Here is a 14,688-nt window from a genome sequence, read left to right on the forward strand (position 1 = left end):
TATATATATATATATATAATGTGTGTGTAAATAAGTACATCTTTTCTGTTCTCCATTATATAACTTACAGCTTGGCACACACTGTGGCTAACGGGTACATTGTGGTTTTGTCAACTTTATTAGAGACTGAAGAGAGTCTTTAAGACATCGTCAGAGAGGATCAGAAGGAAGCAAAGCCTGCTTATATAATGTGCATATAAGGTTGTCCCAATGTTTATATGAAATCACAAACTATACTCAAAACAAGGTTTATAAGACATGATTACACTTTCACTTTTTGTTGAGCTTATTCATATGTGTCATGTGTACAAAAGAAATAATAATGAGGGCTATTGGTCTTCTTTAATGTGGGATTGCTATGTAATAAATCAGAATTTAGGCTTTGAAAGTTTATACTTGTCTACGTTTTGGCTACTAACAGGAAAGGGTTGCACAGGGTGTTTGTTTTTTTTTTACCACATTCTCCATTACCGTCTTAGTCCTTCCTCTTGGCAGTTAGCCAGCCATACTATAATACAATGTGATATAATTGATACAAAAGTAGGTCACATTGCATTCAAGTGACACTAAACTCATTTACATCTTAAAAATACATTCAAGTAACTTAACTATTAACAACAATGGGGGGGAATTGATCAAAACTGGAGCAGACAGAATCTGGAGCATCTCTCTTCAGTTTGCTCAGGTAACATTTGAAAATGAGACAGAGATGCTGATTGGTTGCAGTGCAAATCTACTCCAGATTTTGCCTGCTCCAGTTTTGATAAATTCCCCTCAATGTATCTTATTTGTGGTTCACTCAGCTGTAGCTCTTCAAATCATCTCTGAATTGGTGCTGACACTGTCCTTCCTTCTTGAGGGTGGCTAAATTTGTTCCCCATGGTTCCTGTGTGTGTTGTAAAGTAGCCACCGCTCCAAGCTCACTCCTGTGATAGACTACAATATCATACAAATTAGTAAACTAAATGCATCACAATCAGCTACTAACAATTAAGATGACCATACTCTTACCATTTTTCCCATTCAGCTCCATAGGTGCTGCTCGGTTCCCCCATCTACTCCGTGCTATGTACATAACAGGGACTGCAGATGTAGCTGTATTCATTGTTCGGCCGAGAATTTTAAAATCGGTTTCTTGGATGGAAGAGTGCCGACAGGGCCACACACAGGTCTAATTTCAGCCAAATTATTATGTTAGGAAACATTTATTATTACCCAATTTTTGGTTAAATATAAAAGACGGTCACGTTGGGTAAATAGACACCAAACATGTCAAGCCTTAAACTTGTGCACGCCTGTGAAATCGCAAAAAAAGACTATGCCCAAAATTGGCCAAAGGTGACGCTTTAAAAGCTTTTACCGCTCATCAGTTTAGTGTTAACAGTGATTGATGTCCGTAAAAGTTTTGCTCACACTCTGACGTTCGCGATGATATGTAACAAGTGCGATATAATGGGCGCAATCGTCTTTGCCCGTAGGTGCACCTATTGCATTTTTGCGCATCTATGTGGGGGTGGGGGACTTTAAAAAAAAAAATTGTGGGTTTTTTGTGTGTGTAAATTGGATTTATTTTGTGACCTATTTTTTTTATTTTACATTTTTTTTTACACTAAGCTTTATTGCTATCACATAGGGGACTAAGAATCCCCCTATGTGATATCAAATTACGGTGACAGGTCCTCTTTATGGAGACATCCTTCTGTAGATGGAGAGTGACAGATGAATGTGGAAGTGATGTGATAAACATTACTTCCTGCATCCAGAGAGCGGGGAGGAGAGCGGAGGGAGATTGTGAACTGATCTCCCTCCGTTCTCCATGCACAGAGCCACACTGCCGGTACTGGATCAGATGCCTGCGATTGTGGGGATGGTGAGGAGAGCTAAGAAGAGGGGGGCACAGAGAGATGCATCATACAAGCAATCGGGCGTCTTTACAGGCACCGGACTGCTTATATGCAAATAGCCATGGCTGGCTGTTTCAAATTCTGGCTATTTCTGAACATTTGATGGACGGGAGGTGGTTAAGTCACCCAAGAGTACTGTGACACGATTTTAAGAGACAGTATACAGCATTCTTCCTAATGCTGAATTTGTTTAAAGGAGAATTTTGACATCACCTATTTACAGTATGTCCCTTCTGTTTCTGTCTCTGGAGCTTGTTGGAAAACTTGGATGCTTTTTAATTTTCTCCCCCACTCTAATCACTGCGTGCCTCTAACATTTATTTTCACGGAGCTTCTGTTCTGCGCACACCCAGTCCCCCACAAGACCCCATTGACTGTCTTGGACACACCCTTATGTCCTATGTGGTAAAAACAACTTCCATAGAGCCAGTTTTATCTGGATGAGAAAGTAACTGCAGAGCCCGCCCCTCAGCATGCTGAATCCTAGGACTTCAGCTAATGCTGTGCTGTAAATGTTTTTGGGTTGCTTTCTTTTTGTAAAATAATTGTTGTTTCTGAGAATACAATTTACTTGGTGTGTTCCCTATTATTCAAGGTGATAAAGTGTGCTGTATAATCCACCTATACAGGAGCAAGGGTAGATCAAACTAGTGTCTTTTTCTGTGCAGTGTGATCTGGACTGCAAACACGCATGCGTATTACTGCAGTGATGTGCTAGCTTCATTAATGATCTCTCTCCATTTTTAAAGTGTATTTCCACTTTTGCAGTAAAATTTGAGACAACCCCTCTATATGTTCGTTATGTGTTCCTATTCACACAGCATAAGGAAAAATAATTGAACAAAATATTTCTTCCCTTTTTTAGATGTTTTGTTAACGCAGGCAAAATGGCCAAGTCCAGGTTTTTCTGAGCACCATCACAGTGATCTGTCCTAATGGAAAGACTTAGGACTGAAATTTTGAGGGTTGTGTTTCTCTCATTCACTTATTTAACATACAAAGGACAAACCACTTCAGACCCCTCACCCCTCACAGCCCCTCCTAACATAGCAAAGAAAGAAAAGCAAGTAGAAATGTTAACCCATAGCACCCTAACCCAAGTAAAAGCAGTTTAAACTGCAAGAAACATGTTTTAAATATTTGTTTTTAGCTTATACTATGTGAATGGGATCATGTAACAAATATAAAATAGGTGGTATCCCAAGTTGGCTGCAAAAGTGGAAATACACAGAGTAGAAGACCTCAGGTCAGTGTTAAAGTAAGGGAAGAAAACTGCACAGCTTTTAGTGAGGAGGTATAAAACAAAAGTATGCAATCGCAGCAGACCACAGGCATTGCTGTACCACAAGTTCTGGTGCGGGCAGGTGGCCTGGCTGCGGTGCCATCAACATGAATGGCACCACCACGCCCCCTCCCACCCCAGAACGTGGGATGCTTTAATTATGCGATCCAGTGCATTCCGGCCACTAACTGTGCTGGAAGGCACTGGGTATGGTTTGAACTTGCCCTTAAGGGCTTGTTCACACCAACTCCAGACCAGATTCGAACCAGAACATTTTTAGTCTGCACCTGCAATGCATCCCAATGTATTCCTATGGTATTTCTAGGCTCTGTTCACATCAGTGCAGTTAATTCCGGTGCAGGGGGAAAAATGAATGCACTATTTTTTCTGGTCTGGAACACAGATGTGATTCTTGGATCAGGATGTACTTTATCTACATTGCAGCAGTTTCACTATGCTCTACTTGAAGAGCTGCTTCCTCTTAGTCAAGTTCTTTAACATTTTGTTTATGTACTGAGCGGACAACATCTTATTGGTATTTAGTCATTTACTCCTGTTTATCAAATTGCCTGCACAGTTCCTAATTGAATGTTTATTTGATCGATGTGAACATGCATTCTAGGCTATCTCACGCTCCTCTTATTCTTGACAAATATCTGATAAGAACTGGGTGACATGAGGGGAAGTTTTTCAGCTGACAAACACTTCCTCAACTGGACATATTTAGGAAATGGTATTCACAAGCAACTTTAGTTTACGAAGCAGGCTACTTCAGTAAAGCTTTTCTTAATGGTGATTCAAACTGCTTGTTTTTATTATGTTTGACACCAGGTACAGTCTAATGGTTGCTAACACCTTGTCCCTATAACAGCCTAGTTGCACTTGCTGTGAGGATCAGTGCTGTAGAGTGAGGGCATATTTACACCTAAGCGTTGTAGCACAGTGTCCAAGAGATGCACTGGGGTGACATTCAAATGGATGGCAATGCCGTGCACCTAGTGGGTCGTAACACATGCTAGGTGCATTGTGTGATGGCGTGTGTTAATCACACAGTATCGTGCAGTTAACACTATGCTTAGGTGTGAACAGGCCCTTACTCAGTAGCCTAACTCCTTTTTATATTGGTGCATCCAAAAGCTGGCGCAATGCACAGCTAACACACATTAGATTTTTTGTTCAATGTGGAGGGTAAATGAAATTAGGAGCAATATACCTAGTTTACTGTCTAACATATATGTAAGACTCATTTCAAAGATTAGCCTTGTTATTATTTTTATATCCTTCAATACCAATTCTAGGATGATGCAGTGATGTATGCATAGCACAGAGTCATTGAAAAGGGAGTAAGAAAGGGTTATAATCTCTTTCAGCTATTTTTTTTTTTACAATCTGCATCCCGTTCTGGATATTTCCCTTTACTTCCTGCCTGATAGCAATAACAGAACGTGAGGGGTAATCCCTACAAAGTGATGGGAATCCCTAGTGGACAGCAGGATCTCCTGAACTAGTGTCCCCATTCAGGGGCATAACTATATAAATCACAGGGCCCCATAGCAAAATTTTGTATGGGGCCCCGTGATTTCTAGTTACGCCCACCTGATAACCCAAACAGCCCACCTCCAGAGTGACCCTGCAGAGCCCACCATATACTCTATGGTGGGCTCTGCAGGGTCTCGGGTGGGCTGGTCAAACCCTCTTACCTGTCAGCCCCAATCCACTGTCCGCCTCCCCCTCCTCCACGATCGCTGGCGGGCCCACCTCCTCCGTTGCCAGGCCCCACCTCCATTGCTGGGCCCAGCCTCCTCCTTCACTGCCAACGTCGGGCCCAGCCTCCTCCTTCGCTGCCAATGTCGGGCCCAGCCTCCTCCGCAGCTGCTGCTGGCTGTCACTGACTCAGCAACGGCTGTGAGGAGGAATGCACTGCTGCACACATCACTGACAGGTTCTGTATAAAGCAGAACTGCAGGCAAGTAGCTTAATAAGCAGTTGAAATACATTGTTTTACCTGCCAAAGGATTTGTTAATCTGTTCAACCAGTTTTGTGATTTACACCTTTCAGCCACACTGCACAACTGGGCATGTGACTGCTATTTCCAGGTTCACCGATGCAGATTCCTATTGGACATTGGCATCATCAAGGGAGTGGGGCGCTGACGTAGGCTGCAGTAATAATTAATGTTTACGTAATCAAGTCTTTCTTCTTTGGTAGCTATAGTGTGTGTTACAAGAATGATTGGCCAAAATGTCAAGTTATTTATTGATGTGAACTGTGGATTTTGCAGTTTGCCAGGTGTTTCCTTTAAACTATTCCAAATATTTCCATTACATGTGTTTGCTTAAAAGTCAACTCCTTAAAAATCTGTAAAGATTTCTAACTCATGACGTCTACTGCTCATCACAGGTGTTTTATGCTGGCATTCTGCTCATCTAGACTTTTTCATCTTCACATTTCAATATATTAAAAGTATTCTCATTATTTTGTTTTTCAGGAGCTTTCATTGTCTGTTGGACCCCAGGCCTGGTTCTGTTGCTACTTGATGTGTGTTGTCCACAGTGCAACATCCTAGACTATGAGAAGTTCTTCTTATTGTTGGCTGAATTCAACTCCGCTATGAACCCCATCATCTACTCCTACCGAGACAAGGAAATGAGTGCCACATTCAAACAGATCCTGTGCTGCCAGCGAACAGAAAGCGCAAACGGTCCCCAGGAGGGGTCTGACCGCTCCGCCTCCTCACTCAACCACACCATCTTAGCTGGTGTCCACAGCAACGATCATTCTGTTGTTTGAAATGAGTGGGGCAGCTCAGAATATACATATGCCTAGGCCAATCTGGAGCACCTGCCTAACTGTTTTGTGCTGCCGAGCCAGCATCATGCCAGGAATTGGGCTGGCAACAACAGTATTCCTGAACACTAATAGGCAACTCCAGTGTTACTAAACCCCTGTTTAACACATGAATTTATAATGCTAGAAATAAACATTGGTTCACCTACATAAAGCATCCTTATGAACTTGCCACTTTCATGTAGAAAACATAGACCTTTTTTTAATGATATATTCCATTCAATAAAACATACATTTTATAGCCCATCAGCATGCCTGTGATGGACACTGTTTTCGAGTGATTTGGTAACATTTGTATAGCTGCACTGCCTTTAAAAGGAAAAAAAAAAGATATTTTTCTAATATAAACTGAAGTATTGTGCTAGTTTTGTGTGTAGTCTTTCTCCGTTACATGAAGTTTTATTTTATAAATATATATATTTTTTTTTTTTACTATTTTTTTAGATGAGGCATTTGTGTGCTTTCAAGAAAATGCAGACCAATAAAGGGATAACAAGTAGCAAAGGTTACATTTTGTAATGTGTACCATTGGCAGTATATGGGCTCTTGTTCAACAAGACTTGATAACAGCTAGGTTTGTTTATCTGTGAGAACCATATGGATGCCAGGCTTGCTAGCAGTATTGATTTTGAAGTCTAACAAAACAAACATGGGCATATGCCATCAATGTGGTAATATTGATAAGTCGGTGTTTTAAGTATTAGCATAAGTCATTAATAATAGTGGCAGTTTTATAGGTTGTTGTAAAAGCTAAAAAACACCTATAAGATATACAACAGCACATTAGAGCTGTGTTTGAACAGACATTGCATATAACTATTCGTTGTGCTCCTGCTAAGTAGTTTTATAGTCATCCTTTAACCAATGCATGAAATTGTCATCATAATAAAATAAATAAATATACATGATACTATGGACAGAATACTTGTTAACACAGACCATGCTCACTATAATTATAATCGTCAGGTTCACAGAAGCATTGGATGCAGAAGAGCATCCAGTCACTGTGACTTGCAGGTTCTGTTTTGAACTCTCCCCCTCCCATCAGCGGACTCCTACTGAAAAGTGTAGGGGGAAGCAGCTGAAGTGGATGGGATAGTGCAGCCTGAATATTCTGTGTCAGCACGATGTGACACAATGCACCCTAAATGTGAAAGCATTTACAGAGCCCCAGTGGTTGGGGGGTGCTTGCAGATGTTAAAAACCCATGTCAAGTGCCCCTTTTTGAAGCCTGTGTTAATGTAACCTAAGACTTTTTATAACTGGAAAGATTCTCAACATGCACCACAGCATCCTGAATATCTAATAACAAACGGAGTAGAGTTTTATCGCGTTCAACAGAACATTCCATATCCTAAGATCTGCACAACTTTCACCCAGGATTCATACATTTTTCCAATTGCACTCAATTAGAAAAAAAAATGACCCTTTTGGTGAAGGCTGTGTGAATCTTGTGTGTAAACATTTATAAATAGATCCATAATTATACATTGCAAATTAAGTTTTATTCATGCTGCAGTAAGAAGGAAATGTAATGCTGCAGTTTAGTCTTTTAGACTCTAAATAACTGCTCTTGGATCTTGATTTCCATTGTATGTTTGGGAATGGCTAGTGTGATTCAGCTGTTGAAATTGCAAGGGTTTCAAACATTGCCTCCCATTTCATACTCAAATATTCCTGAAACAACATTAAATAATATGAAGACCATTATCACAATTTCAAGTTTTAACAAACTCCTTCAACAAATCCATCCCCTGGTCTTCTTCATTTAGTTGATCCATTTTGACTCTTGAACACAAGAACATCACTCAAAAACATGGGTTTGGTGCCAATAAGACATAGACAAAAAGAGCAATACCATGCCATCTAGGAAACCTCACAATGTTAAACCCACCAAATTCAATTCTTGAAGGCAGGGAAAGGGCTAGCAAAAATAACCTGCTGACAAGGTTGGCCTTCATATGGAAACACCTATTCATTTCAGCATAGGAGGTAAAAAAAAAAAAATCTATATTCAAAGCCTTTAACCTGTGTGCTAAATGTAGTAAACTTTTAAACAATGATACTTGAGTGTAAAACCAACTACTACTACTAAATAAGCTTCTGATACGATCAAAGAAAACATAAATAATTTTGTATTTATACCACGAATGCATATGAAACACATTCCGATCTGCAGCAGCAGATGCATATTGTACACTAAAATTGGGAAATAAGCTATATTCCGTTGTTTATAACCACTTTATGTCAGTGGAGAATGGCAGATATTTACAGCTTACTGCTCCATGAATGGCCAGTAAACAAAAATAGTGTCAAAGGGAAAGTTATGGCTAAAATACAGCATATAATTAGAATATTTTATGTTGCATACTATTTATGAAATGGTGTGCTGACTGGGCAGGGCGTTTTAGAAAATTGGAGGTTAATCGGATGCTAGCACTCGTGTTTTAATTTGAAACAAAATAAAATGCAATTGATGCCAGTGGGCAACACTTCCTATTTTCCTCTACTTTTACACGAAAGAGTAAGAGTCTTTGTATTGGATTATTTTAGTACTGCAGCCTTTTGAATATACTTTGCAGTAATCTAGGTATGTCATCTCCTGTTAGAGTTGAAATTTAAATATATTTTTAAGGTTGAAACAACACAGGAATAACATTCTTGCTAAAAAGCTTATTCAACAAGGCACTGTAAAGAGAAATGAGCAGCCTTAATGTCCACAAAGTGGATCATTCTTGACTGATGTGACCACCATGGGATACGGTGGTGCTTACATCAGTATTGTTCTTTACACTGCCTGCATGGATATGTGAGAATATGTTCCTAAAGTGATGCACCAAAAGAGACAACAGTGATTAGCAGACACACTATTATGCACTAATTATTTGGAGGATTATAGGGAATGTAAACAAATGGTACTGTCTTGGTTGTTCTGTGTCTGGTCATTGGTTAGCAAACCAAAGGTTTCATCATGGCAAGTAGCACCTATGTAAGTATTTAGGTATTCTTTAAGAAGTAAAATAAAAAAAAAGGCTTATTTAAAAAATAGTTTCAGTAGCACAATTAACCTTTTTGCTTTGATTTGTCTAACTTGAACTAGACTGATCAAAATGATTGTATGGGGCTCATTTTAAAAGCACTGGCTGCATGGCACATTTATAAAATACAGCAATGTGCTTTACAAACCTCCTCTGCACTCAGCCAGTTTCATGATTTTGAAGCCAGCGGAGAGAAAACAGACCTGTCACATAACCTGCTTTTTTTCCAATCACGTAGCACTGTCTGCACCATTGAGCTGGAAGAACTCCGTGGGGCTTTGCCGGCTATATTCCACAGTCTGATTTTTTTTTTTATGAATGAGATGGGCTGCAGTGTACACAGTGGTACGTAATTCAGTGTGGATAGTGATATTGGCCCGTTGTTATAATCGAGCCCCTCAGTATTAGCATCAGAGTTAAAATTTATTGGCATTATTCGATCAGTAAAAGGAAAAAAATTAAACATTCTTTTATTCGTAATGTGTTTATTTATTATATGTGCTTTTGAAGGTAAAGCAAGAATTAAATGGGAATATGAAGCGCTTGAGGGGTGCATCTGCGAAGGACTAAGTTTTAGATTAGCAGCACAGTATGGCAATTAGATTTGGCCTTATGGCCATCTAGGGGACATAATGCACTGCAACTCTAAAATTTTGAAATTCACAAAACTGTTCGCTCTGTAAACGTTTTATAAATACACCCCATAAACATTGAGGGTATGCACAGCTTTCTGAGTTTTTTATTAATAGATGACATTTGCATGTGGCAGTTTGTACATTCCAGTTTGCTATTTGGCAAAAATGGGGACAAAAACAAGAATTTAACACCTTTTTTTAAAAAAATGTTATCCAAAACATTTTCTGGGACTTTGTACCAACCTAAATTTATAATTTATTGTTTTAAAATAAGGGAGTTGGCATGTGTCTTTTTGTTTTCAATCCTTTAGCTGGGGGTTTTTGTTTGCTTTTTTTGCCAGTCTAGCTACGTCTCACCATTTGATTTAATCTCACCATTTTTTGAGCCAAAGTAGGTTGAGTATGTGTATTTAAACCTTAACAATAGCCTTATTTTATTTGCTACATTTTTTGGTCTGCTAGATATACCATTTAATTTGTCATATATATGTAATAAGTGCAAAACAAAAAATTACTGTACATCATGTCAGAAATTCAGAGCCGTTCTGTTTCCTGGTGACACTTCCTTTATGATGTAGCTCTTTAGCTTGGTCCACAAAACAAGTAGTCTCTATGTTGTGGAGAATAGGACAGTGGGATGGTTGGATTTGGCAAAGAAAACTGGGCAGAACTGACACCACTCAGTCCACACCAATGTTGTGTGGGTTGTCAGCCCACAACAGCACATGAGTGAATTCATTTCTGGCAGATCCAACAGGTATTTTTAATTTTTTTTGTACTTGCAGGGATGTAACATGGGGAAACGTGAATGCATTGCAGAGATGTAGTGCATTTTTTCTTTTTGCCTTAACGTACACTTTACGTGTAGCAAAACAAAAAGTGATTTATTTTGCTGTTTTTCATAAATCGGCCTAAACCGTTGCTGTTAAAACCACCTGAAACCTAGACTTAAATTGGCCTAAAATAGGTTTGTAAATACAGTAACTTTTTCCCAACACATATTTCAGGACTGGGTTACATTTATTTCTCATGGAGTGCAATATTCTTTATAGGGACTTTACTGTGTGTTGACTTCTAAAGCCATAGTGGTAAATATAGCTCTACCACAGACTGAAGAAAAGTGACCTTGTGTTTGAACCTGTAAGAAGAGCATCAATAAAATTACTTTTTAACATTTATATGTTACATTTCTTATGAAATATATTCCATCTGTTTGTTTAGAAAAAGGATATATTACAGAAGTCGTTTTCAGTTTACTTTTGTTATGCAAGCTCTGCTGAATGTCCTCTTGTGCCCCCAGTTTGTAATCTTATAATGTATTCCACAAGCTGCAACTCATAAATCATGCACACGTATTGTATTATAGTTGAAAGGAGAGTTAAAGTTTCTTCCTAAATGACTGTTGAATGAGTAAGGTTTGCAGTATCTTGCTGTTTACAGTTTTAACTTTTCACATATGTACAAAAGATCAGCTTCTGTTGCTCTTTAGCTGTAGTCCACCACCTACCAAAGATCTAGGCGGATGCTTAGGACCATGATGGTCATCAAGTCAGGCTTGTTGCTTTATGTTCCCTTCAGGTATTAAAGTGTATCTCTAGGCAAATTGTTTTTATGGGTTTTTTTAAATAGACTGAGGGCTAGACCCTCTGTGGAATTTCTATTTCTATCTGTGTTCCCACTAGGGAGTTTCAACCCCTTTTTTTAGAAAGTAAGGGAAATTCCAGTGGGGAGAGAACAATTTTCCCAACTTTGGGGAAATTTTCTCTAATTTATTTTTGCATTTCAGTTGTGGAAGGGTTTTAACCCTTCCACAACTGAAAAAAAAGTTTTGGCTATACATATACTTTTAAGGCTGAATAAGAAATCCCAGCTGATTGCTGGCCTTTTTCGTTTTTGTTAAATGTAGTGCACCACTGTGGTGATCCAGAGCAGAGCTCTTATGTTAGGAGGTCCCGTTTAATGTTCATCTGATAGCAGGTCTCCCCATCTGAACAAATATTAAAATCTTCTGAGACACTAGCTGCCAAGAGAACTAATGTTTGAAATCCATGTAATTTCCGCAAAGTAGTTTGGTAATACTTTTTGCATCTTCATCCGCGTCTAATACCTCCCATCCAAAAACAATTGAATGGAGTTCTTCTTTCATACATTTACATAGGTCAACCGTAACAGTAAATCAAATAAGATATATACAGACCAAATTAAAGTACAAATGTTCTGTAGTTCCCATTATTTTTATTGCAGTATGAGGAAGTAACTGACATTCCTTAACTTCTTGTCTACAACAGAGTATTTGACCTGCCCAGTCACCGACCTGAGGTCTTGGTGTCCATTTATATTTTCTCTTGCTGCAGAGGAATACAGCCACTAGAGGATGATGAAGGTAGATTGGGGGTATGAATTAGGATGCAGTTTTACAACAGCAACTAGAATTAGGTTCATCTGTAGAAAAAGTTGGATGAAAACACATCCTGGGAGGTGGCTGGTTATTGTATGTGAAAACTCACAAATATGGTTAAAAAAAAAGTAAAAAGTGGAGTGTCTTTATGCAAAGCATTGTAATCTTTGGCATTCTGTACACTAGTTAAATACAAAACTATTTACTGTTAATTTGCACACTACTCATCTCTGGGATTGTCTGGCCAGCATTGTCTGCTGCAGTTTTAATCTGCCTATAGACATAACAGTAGATCATCAGGACTGGACAAGTTTCTGTTGTGAGGATGCCTTAAAGTGTCAAGCATGCCCATCCCATTGCAAATTTTTCAACTGATGGTATTATATTTACAAGCAACCCCATATCTCTAGTGTGTTTTTGGATTTTTTTGAGGCAGATTTGTTCTATAATTCAGTTACATAAAGGTAACTTTTTTTCAGTATATTTTAATGATCTTCTGTCCATAGTTATTTAAAATCTGCCATATTTATGCCATATTTATATCTGCCATATTTAAAATGAAATTTTATTGATAAGGAACCTGTGGAAAAAAATATATAATACTGCATATCCAGAAGAATGTTCCAAGAAAGTTGTTTGAAGGTAGATAGCAGGTTATGGTGGAGCAAATTTACAGTATGTTGTGTAGGTGGATGGAGGTCAGGTGATCTATGAACAGTTTGTGTGAAATGCTTTCAGTAGACTTGTTGTTCATGAGGTTAGCTATTATAATTTTGGACTTATTCATTGAAGTGGTATATGTATGAACAGATTAGCAGTTTATTGAGCAAAGAACCATGGAAGCAAATTAGCTACTTTTTTATTTCTGTTTATAGCAATACATTAGTCACTAAAGCCGTGTTTTTGTTCTGCAGTCCTCAAAAACTGGGTCAGATTTTTTGCACTTCCTAATTGGGATACCAGTATAATAACTAATTACATTATAACATAAGGGCAATTATATGTTTCGTTGTAATTCAGTAAAAAAAAAAAAAACGTTGATGATTCCCAAGGACATCACTGTTATGAAACTATCACAGAAAAAAACTAAAATTCCAAATGTAAAGTTTCTTATGGATACAGATATCCTTTTTTAGTTTAATTTTTACAGTTTAATTTCATAAAGCACTATTGGTGTTCTATACATTACTCCCATGAAATGCCCAAAGACAAGTTTTTTGCACGTTCACAAATTGTTTCACATAGTTTACACACTTATCATTTTCTCAGTTGTGTGAATGCACACAGTCCAAAGACCCCAGTAAGTCTCCCATGTTAAAATATATGTTACTTTTTGCTGTCATGCCTTAAAACTGACCAGACATTTACTATGTTGTCCAAAATATGGCTGTTATGTCTCAAATCTGGTAAGAGGGAGAGTATGGGAGTCATTTATGGAGGCCTGACACTTAAAGTGTGCCGTGTAATACAGGTCTGTGATGTATATTATTCATTTAAAAGCTTTGCAAAAGACAATAAACATGCTAATAAAATGTATAACCAGTTTACATAATTGCCTTTCCCATTAGATTGTCTTTCCATAGAAGGTGTTACTTAATCATTAGAAAAACCTTGTCTTTTTTCATGATTTCATACTCTGGGAAGAAAGTACAAATAAGGGATTTTCTTATCAGTAACCATTCCAGACAGTTAAACAATTAAGTGCATTCCTCCTCCTTATTGAGAATCAAAGCAAAGGTTACAGCTGGACTTGTTTTATGCGTAGTGGATTTAATTTGAAACAGTAGGTTAACGTTTTTCTCTTTACAGGCTATAGTTTACAGTTTAAAAGGGAAGGGTAGTTTCAAGAGTGGTTGAAAATAAAAACCTGGGCTAGTTTAAGAATTACAAAATGAAGATAAAGTGATCATGAGTTTACTGAAATGTCATTGTTTTATATATTTTTTTTAGTGAACAAAAATCACTTTTAGTTATTTCATAACATCATGCGAAACCACTGACAAAGAAGTGTATGGAACAAAGGAAATGTGTGCCTATATTCTCTTGACTGTTACAAGCAAAAGTAATGCAATTTCTGAGCTAAATGAAAGCTCAAAAGGGAATTAAGCCCTTGAATCTGCCAAGGACAGTGCCATCAGCCTCCTATTTAGATCTGCAGTTGCCATGGTTTTGCACATGGACCAAGGTATGACACCAGTCATTCGAGGGCTTTAAACTTCAGCTGAGGGATGATCTAACACAATGGGAACTGTGACCGCTATCACTAGAGACATACTTTGAATTAGCATATACTGCTCATGCGCTAGTAGGCAGAATGTCTATGAAATCTCTGCAGAAACCAGCATTGGTTCCTTTGATTAAGGATTTAATAACTTTTATTAAACATTTCTAAATTGAGCATTCTTTTGGGAAACCACTAAATCAATGTGTTTAGTTCCACTTTGCCATTTATTAAGGCTTTAATTAGCTGAGGAAAATATAGAACTTCTGTTAGGTTCTTATTGCAGTCTGTAACTCAACTTGGGGGATGCCTTATCCTTTTCTGTCCCAGGGACAAGATATGGCCGGTACACAGACAGCAAT

General features: G+C 38.2%; 1 protein-coding gene across 1 annotated transcript in view; it reads left to right on the forward strand.

Annotated features, from left to right (window-relative positions):
• Positions 1-6,961, forward strand: part of LPAR1 (lysophosphatidic acid receptor 1) — a 130,160-nt gene extending 123,199 nt beyond the window's left edge. The window contains exon 5 of the mRNA XM_018557227.1: positions 5,676-6,961. Coding sequence (XP_018412729.1) covers positions 5,676-5,977 — 302 coding nt within the window. The 3' untranslated portion in view covers positions 5,978-6,961. The remainder of the gene's footprint in view (positions 1-5,675) is intronic.
• The last annotated feature ends 7,727 nt before the right edge of the window (positions 6,962-14,688 follow it).

Source organism: Nanorana parkeri, unplaced genomic scaffold (assembly GCF_000935625.1).
Source record: "Nanorana parkeri isolate BGI_ZX_2015 unplaced genomic scaffold, ASM93562v1 scaffold274, whole genome shotgun sequence".
NCBI classification, from domain to species: domain Eukaryota; kingdom Metazoa; phylum Chordata; class Amphibia; order Anura; family Dicroglossidae; genus Nanorana; species Nanorana parkeri.